This window comes from Herpailurus yagouaroundi, unplaced genomic scaffold (genome assembly GCF_014898765.1).
Source record: "Herpailurus yagouaroundi ecotype Mexico unplaced genomic scaffold, PumYag 185, whole genome shotgun sequence".
Classification (NCBI taxonomy): Eukaryota; Metazoa; Chordata; class Mammalia; order Carnivora; family Felidae; genus Herpailurus; species Herpailurus yagouaroundi.
The window spans coordinates 8,967,376-8,974,607 of NW_024412416.1; the positions used below are offsets into that span (position 1 = coordinate 8,967,376).

At 41.4% G+C, this 7,232-nt stretch overlaps 1 protein-coding gene across 2 annotated transcripts in view; it reads right to left on the reverse strand.

The window, feature by feature from the left end:
• AGBL1 (AGBL carboxypeptidase 1) overlaps nucleotides 1–7,232 on the reverse strand; it is an 858,541-nt gene that overhangs the window by 449,272 nt on the left and 402,037 nt on the right. For both annotated transcript variants that reach the window (XM_040493719.1, XM_040493718.1), the window contains exon 19: nucleotides 3,540–3,669. In XM_040493719.1, the coding sequence (XP_040349653.1) occupies nucleotides 3,540–3,669 (130 nt within the window). The remainder of the gene's footprint in view (nucleotides 1–3,539; nucleotides 3,670–7,232) is intronic.

Below are 7,232 nucleotides of genomic sequence, written 5' to 3' on the forward strand. Positions count from 1 at the left end.
TGGGTGGATGGATGGATGGATGGATGGATGGATGGAAGGATGAAACTGTATGTAAATACTGTCATATTGCCTGTCTGGTTTTTAGCAACCCTCAGCAGTATCAGGATATTGCTTTCTCTCACGATCTCACATTCTCATTGGTTCTGGGAGTTCATATTATTCTATTCACCAATAGGCAAATGCCTAAGTACCATCTAGAACTGGTTAAATCTCCTAGCCACGAGAAAGTGGCTTCCTGATGCTTCAGTAAATATTTTTATAGGAGCTAGAGGTTGGACAGGGTCACAGTTAATCTATAACCATGTAGCCCAAGAGTCAATCTGGACACCAGATTGTCCAGATACGGAAAATCTTCTCCGTATAGGACAGACCCGAGTACAGACGAGTGGCGGTGCTTGTGCTATCAGCAGGAAGCTGGTTAAATACAGCCTCACGGGTAACTAAAAGGTGATTCTGAGCCCTAGAGAGTTTTGTAATACTGTGAATAGCATTTAGTACTCAGCTGTTTCTCACCCACCTCTCAGATGGTCCCAGCAGGAAACAAGTCTGTGGCTGTCGTGTTTACAGTTAATTAATGTTTATTTATATTTTAAAACAAGGCATTCACCTGTCATGCTGTAAAATAAATGTTCTGCTCTTCAATTAGAGGTTGTCAGAGTAGAGAGGAATCCTGTTTGCTATGGGTTGAATGCGTGTATATTTAACTGTGTATCAGGTAAGGACCTCTTTCCCTGTAAGTCTCTGTCTCTTCTCACAAAGGCTAAGCCTTCTTTCTCAAAGAATACACTGTTTCCAGGCCTTGTTCATAAGATTGGCATTCTGCTGTACAGGCCATGAACTTGCTTCGAGAGGGAAGACAACAGAGGTACAAGTGTTTCCTTAGATGGGGAGCATGGGGGGTTAGCATGAAAATATCACACATTTTGACCAGTGTAGAACAAGGATTCTTAAGGGAAAAGGACATGCTTTATTCTCTTTGCAGTAAAGTAGTGACTCGCTAAGTGTGAAGTGTTTAAACGCTACACATTCCAAAGAAAGGTCTGGCTCTTGGTTGGCTCCTGGTAGATCACCTTGGCATTCTTGGAATAGTCTGCTAGTTAAGAGTGTCTTTCTTTACCTGGGCCTTGGGTCATGCCAGATGATTGATGCTGACAATGTGACCTCTGGTGGTAGTCTTGGACCATTAAGTGTCAGTTTGACTTCTAAAGGGACAGGAGACTGAGTAACTAAGATCAGACATCTGGGGCACCACGGCTATAATTGAGCTTCAATAAAACCCTGGTCATCAAAGTTCAGATGAGCTTCCCTGGTTGGCATACTATCCCTGTTATCACACACCACTGCTGGACAATGTAGCACTGTCCATACAACTCTACTGGGAGCAGACACACCTGAAAATCCACACCTGTCTCCTGGATTCTGCCCTATGTACCTTTTACCTTTGCTGATTTTAATCTGTATCCTCTCACTGTAATAAACTACAGTTATGAGCATGACAGAAATTCTGAGTTCTGTTTGTCCTTCTAGGGAATCAGTGAACCTGAGGATAGTCTCGGGGACACCCTCTCTCTCAAAGAGTAAGTGATAAAAAGAGATTGAGTTGCAGGGTGGAAAACAGGTCAGAACCAAATGCCAACTCTGCTATATACCTCCTGGTGACCTCAGGGAAATCACTTGACCCCTTAATTTTTTTGAGATATCAGTAAGATTCTATACTAGATATTCATCTATTATTTCAATAGATATTTACTGAATGAACCACTGTTTTCATTTTTGTATTTTGGGGAGAGGGGCAGAGGGAAAGAGAGAGAGAATATGGAGGCTGATAAAAGCCTCGATGCCATGACCCTGGTATCATGACCTGAGCCAAAATCAAGAGTCAGATGCTCAACCAACTGAGCCACCCAGGTGCCCCAATGTGCCACTGGTTTTATCACATAGTATATGTTCAAAAAGTGGTTAAGGGTAGAGGTGATTGCTTGACCCATCTGTAAGCTTATCCACACTATTTTAAAAGTTCCTTACGTTAGGTAAGCACTCTAAATTTGGACATATGCCCCTCCATGCTTTTGCAGAGAGTATGTTCACAGTTTGTAGTCAATAAATGATTATTTTCCTACAGTTACTTGTGTACCATTGCCTCCTTCATTAATCTTGGGCCTAGGTCTCTTGTCTCTAATAAAGATCTTCATCAATTTATGATGAGATTGCAACCTGTTAAACCTATCATAAACTGAAAATGTCACACACTGAAAATGCATTTAATACATCTAACCTAGGAACATTGTAGCTTCGCCTCACCTATCTTGCATGTATTCGCTCAGAACCCTTACCTTAGCCTACCGTTGGGCGAAATCATCTAACACGAGGCCTTTTTTATAATAAAGCGTTGACTACCTGATGTAATTATATTGAACACCATGCTGAAAGTGAAAACCAGAATGGTTGTATGGGTACAGAATTCTGGTATGTGTATGGGTTGTTTATCCTCCAAATCGTTTGAAAGGCTGGAAGCTGCACCTTGCTGCCACAGCCCAGCAACACAAAGAGGTGCCTGGGAGAGGATCAAAATTCAAACTTTGAAGTATGCTTCCTACTGAATGTGAATCACTTTCACAGCATCGTAAAGTAAAAAAAAAAAATGGTAAGTGGAACCATCAGTAAGTCGGGGGCCAGACTGTCTATCATCTGTTTTCCTTCAATTTTGCAGTTGCTATAGGCTTGGGAGTAAAGCCTGTGTATAAAAGTACCTGGAATAGCGCCAGAATCATCTTTGGAATTGAATATATACTAGGTAAACATGAATATTAACAACTAGAGGATTTCTTTCAATCACTACTTAATAGATAAATAATATTCTCTCTTGGCCAATAACTGAAAAAACAGAAAAATGGGTTAAAGTGCGATTTTTGCACAGCTTTCATCAACGGGTATGGTTGATAGGGCCAATGGTTTGCCCCTATGATGGGTTAAATTGTGTCTTCTCCCTCAAATTCTCGGTACCTATGAATGTGACCCTATTTGGAGACAGTTCTTCGCAGATGTAGTCAGGTCATACTTATTATGGTGGTCTCTAATTAGCTCACCTTAACCCAGTGACTGCTGTCCTTAGGAGAAGAGGGAACTCTGTACACAGACAAACACAGAAAGAAGATGGCCATATGAAGACAGAGACAGAAATTCGAGATAGATCAGCTGCCACCAGCCACATTTGGGGTTCCTGGCAATCAGTGCAAGCCAGGAATGGGCAATGGAGGGTTTTTTTCTAGAGCCTTCAGGATATCATGACCTGCTGACACCTTGATCTTAGATGTCTAGCTTCCAGAAAACTGAGAGACTGTGTTTCTGTTGTTCTAAGCCGCCCAGTCTGTGGTACTTTGTTATGGCAGCCCTAGGAAATGAATACATCCCTCTTTAAAGCTTATCACACCCAGGTCTTTGGCTGGTATCTGGGTTTCCTTCCTTGACAGAAAGCAAGTTGCCTCCTGAAAGATGGAAGGAACCAGCCAAGAGTGTAGAGGCACAAGGAAGTGACTCACCCTGGGACTTCGGCCAATACTGCTCAGGTAGTACAGGAGTCCTTTGGCATGGTAGATTGTTGGCTGGAGATGGGCACTGGGAGAGAGCCATTGTCTGTTCAAATCCTCCCCTTTCAGTGAGCATCTGTGACTGCAGGAATAAACAAGCAAATAAATACTCATTGAGAAGAAAATAACTTGAGAAAATAAAGCTCGACAAGACAAACAAACTAATGAATCCAATGTCCTTCTGACTTCTGTCCAATTGGCATCAATTGCAGATGTCCAGAAATCTGCAGATCTGTCATTTAAGCTCCCAAAGTGTTGTGATTATTCACAGTCCCGGAAAGAACTGGAAGCCATATTTGACTTTTTGACTTAATATTGGGTTATCACAGTTTTAGGGCGAAATTGGGGAAATGTAGTTCCCCACAGAGAATGAATTCGATAAATTTCTCGAGGCTCTGGGACCTTCAATTCTACAAATAATTAAGTTGAGCTCAATCTGTCATGCAGGGTGTGTTATATACGATATTTCCAGCTGGCCCAATAACTCTGCCAGGTAGATATTATTCCATCCCAATGAAGAGACTGAAGCTTAGAAATGATTACATAAATGACCCGAGATCACAAAACTAACAGCTAGGCTTTACATCCAGGTCTATTTGCCTCTAAAAAAAGCATAAGGCTCTTTCTCCTATCACTGTGCTTCCTCCCTATCCATACAAATGACACAGAATGCTTGACATTTACCCAGAGAGCCAGAGTATCTTTTTCAAAGACATCATCATGGGATGCTGGCGCTAGAAATGAGCTCAGAATCATCCATCGTCTCATTTGGGAAATGGAGACGTCCCCATTTGAAAGTATCACGTTACTTTACAAAGTTGACACAGCTGGTTAAGATAGTGCTGCCTGCAATTCAGAGGAAAGAAAACTAAGAATCTGAGCTGTCAGGTAAGATCATCCTAAAAGAGACTCCCAGAGATGAACAAGAGACCCCCAGGCTCAGGGGAAGCCCCCGGCAGTCCTGCTAAGATGCTCCTTACTCAAGAAAGCTAACAAGAGAGATGCCAGGAATTGAGGGGAAGCAATACAGCATCCTCATCAGCCTTTCCCCACCCCCAGCCCAGATCCCCTGCTGCCCTAGTCTTTCCATACTCCACACCCATCAAACTGGTCACAGATCCCGCTGAGCAACTGTGCCTACTGTCACTTTGCCGGGACTCCCCACAGCTCCATCCCTTTCCACTCCTGCAACTTTCAGGGGATCAGCACTGCAGGGAAATTTCTGATCCCCAGGACATCCCAATCTGCTCCTATTTGATGCAATAGCATCCAGGGATCGCCTTCACCTGAGTTCTCATAAAACCATTTTGGGTGAGGTTTTACTGTTCTTTAGTTATCTTTACATCTCTTTCCTTGGACTGTGAGCTTCCTGGGGGCAGGAACAGTCAGTTTTTTCCCATCAAAACCTTAATATAGTAACTGTGTCAGAGTTGGTATCCAGTAAATAATTTGGAATGAATAAATGCACTAGCATTTCAAATGTAGAACCGGATACATTTTCTGTGTGTGTGCTTTTTTTTTTTTTTAATCACTATTTTCAATAAATCTTGGAGGTGGAAGGAAAAAGGTTCAGCCTCCTTCTTTTACCACTTTCTCATCTTCATGTTTCTGAAATTATCTTAAATATTAGTTTCCTGCTGCTTGTCAGCCTCCTCTTACAGCTCACTAGAAACCAAAAACCTTTAGATTAATCATTTATCCCGATCGCGCCATTAAAATATTTTGACTTGAGAAATGGTAGGTTTTTTCATCTTCCTTTCTGACTTTTTTGTTCCTTTCTTGCTATTTTTTCTCCCCTCCTCTTTTTAACAGCCATGACATACAGAAATAGGGCTTATCTGTTCCGCCTGGCGACCAGGGATAGAGGTAAAATATGAAGGAGATCTTTCATGCTGATAGTGACAGAAAGAAGCAGGTGTCCCCAGACTTGCTCCTGAGCATATTTGCTGTGTTTAAATGAATTTCTTTTCTCAAATCAAGGTACTTGCAGTAAAATATCCCAGATCCTCAAGGCCCTAACTGCTCTGTGACTCTCCTTGACTTGACCTGGATTTGCATCAACACTAGGGGTTTGTTTTTGCTTTTGTTTTTGTTTTTCCTGTTGGTAACATCTGAAGTGATGAAATCAGTCAAGACCCCTTAAAAGCATTTCTGTTTGTATAAATGAAAATGCAGACATTATATGTGTCCAGTAGCCATCAATTCCATGTCAACTCTCTTTTTCCATATGCTCCATGGAGACCAAGTACAGAGGCAATGTCTATGTGGGAAAAGCTCATAGGCCACCACATAGCAAAAAAAGTCATTCCAGATTACAAGTCCCAAAAACAGAAAAAAGTAAAGTTTGTGCTGCAATCAGAATAAGCCCTGGGTTTGGGTTAAGAAGTCCCAGTCTCGAATTTCAGCTCTGTCAGCAGATAGGGGATTTGGTGTCTCTTTGAGAGACAATATCCTCATAGGGAAAAAAAAAAAAAATATATATATATATATATATACACACACACACACACACACACACACACACACACACACACACACATATATACACATAGAGAGAGAGAGAGAGAGAGAGAAATAAAGATAGATAGATATGCCTAAACTGCTTCCGAAAATTATTTTGAGGATCAAATGAAATGATATCTCCATGGGGAAGTATCTATATAACCCAATCTCTACCCGTGTCTACATCTGTCACGTCCATACCTATATCCATTTGCACCTCTCCATATTTATCTGTACTTCTATCTTCATCCATATCTGTAATGTTCAGGGATATACAGCAGTGTTGCACTATATTTATTGGTTCCTCATCTCATCCTACTTTTCTTTCCTTATGAACAATAATGAAGCTGTATTCAGGTTGATCAGAAGAGATAATCTTGGTTAGGAACCCCAAATAGGAGGCTGTGGTCAGTTTCAATTACCAGTTGATTCGAGCAAACATAAACGGGGAAGCAATGAGACTAAGAAGAAAGGAATTCATCTAAGAAAAAATGCAAGGCAATAACACTATGAATTGCTAATTGGACTTTGGGCTGTGAAACAGTGCACAGGGGGCTGGCGGAGAGCACCTGAGATTATTTAATTGTATTAGATAATCTTGTAAACTTGCAGAAGAACTTGGGCCAATGTAAGACTGTCAGAAGCTGTTAGTTTGGGGTAAGTTTTGTTTTCCAGGGCTGGAGACAACGATGCATTCATTCCCTTTGTACCCATAGGCTGTGTGGATTTGGAAGCCCACATGGTTGTATTTGTACTCAGGGCTCTATGTATGGCTAGGATTTTGAGAGTATCTCTGTGTATGCCTAGTGTTTCAGACGCTCCTCTATCTATGTGATTGCAGATTATCACAATATGTACTACACATAATTTGAGTGCTTTTCCTTTTAAAGCAAATCCATTTGCTCCCAATCTCCAAATCCGTTTGGCATTTTGTGTTAATAATATCAAAGATTCATGCAGTCAGAGAAACTGTTGCTATTCTTCCCAGAGATTTGTTTTAAGCGTTTGAAGATGAAACGCACCCCATCTTATTATCTACTGTAGCATTTCTGAAGTGACAGCTGCTCCCTCTATGTGGAGAGAATTAGCAGATGGACAGCTATGACTGGCTGGCAATAAATTCAGTGCCTCTAATTTCTGAAA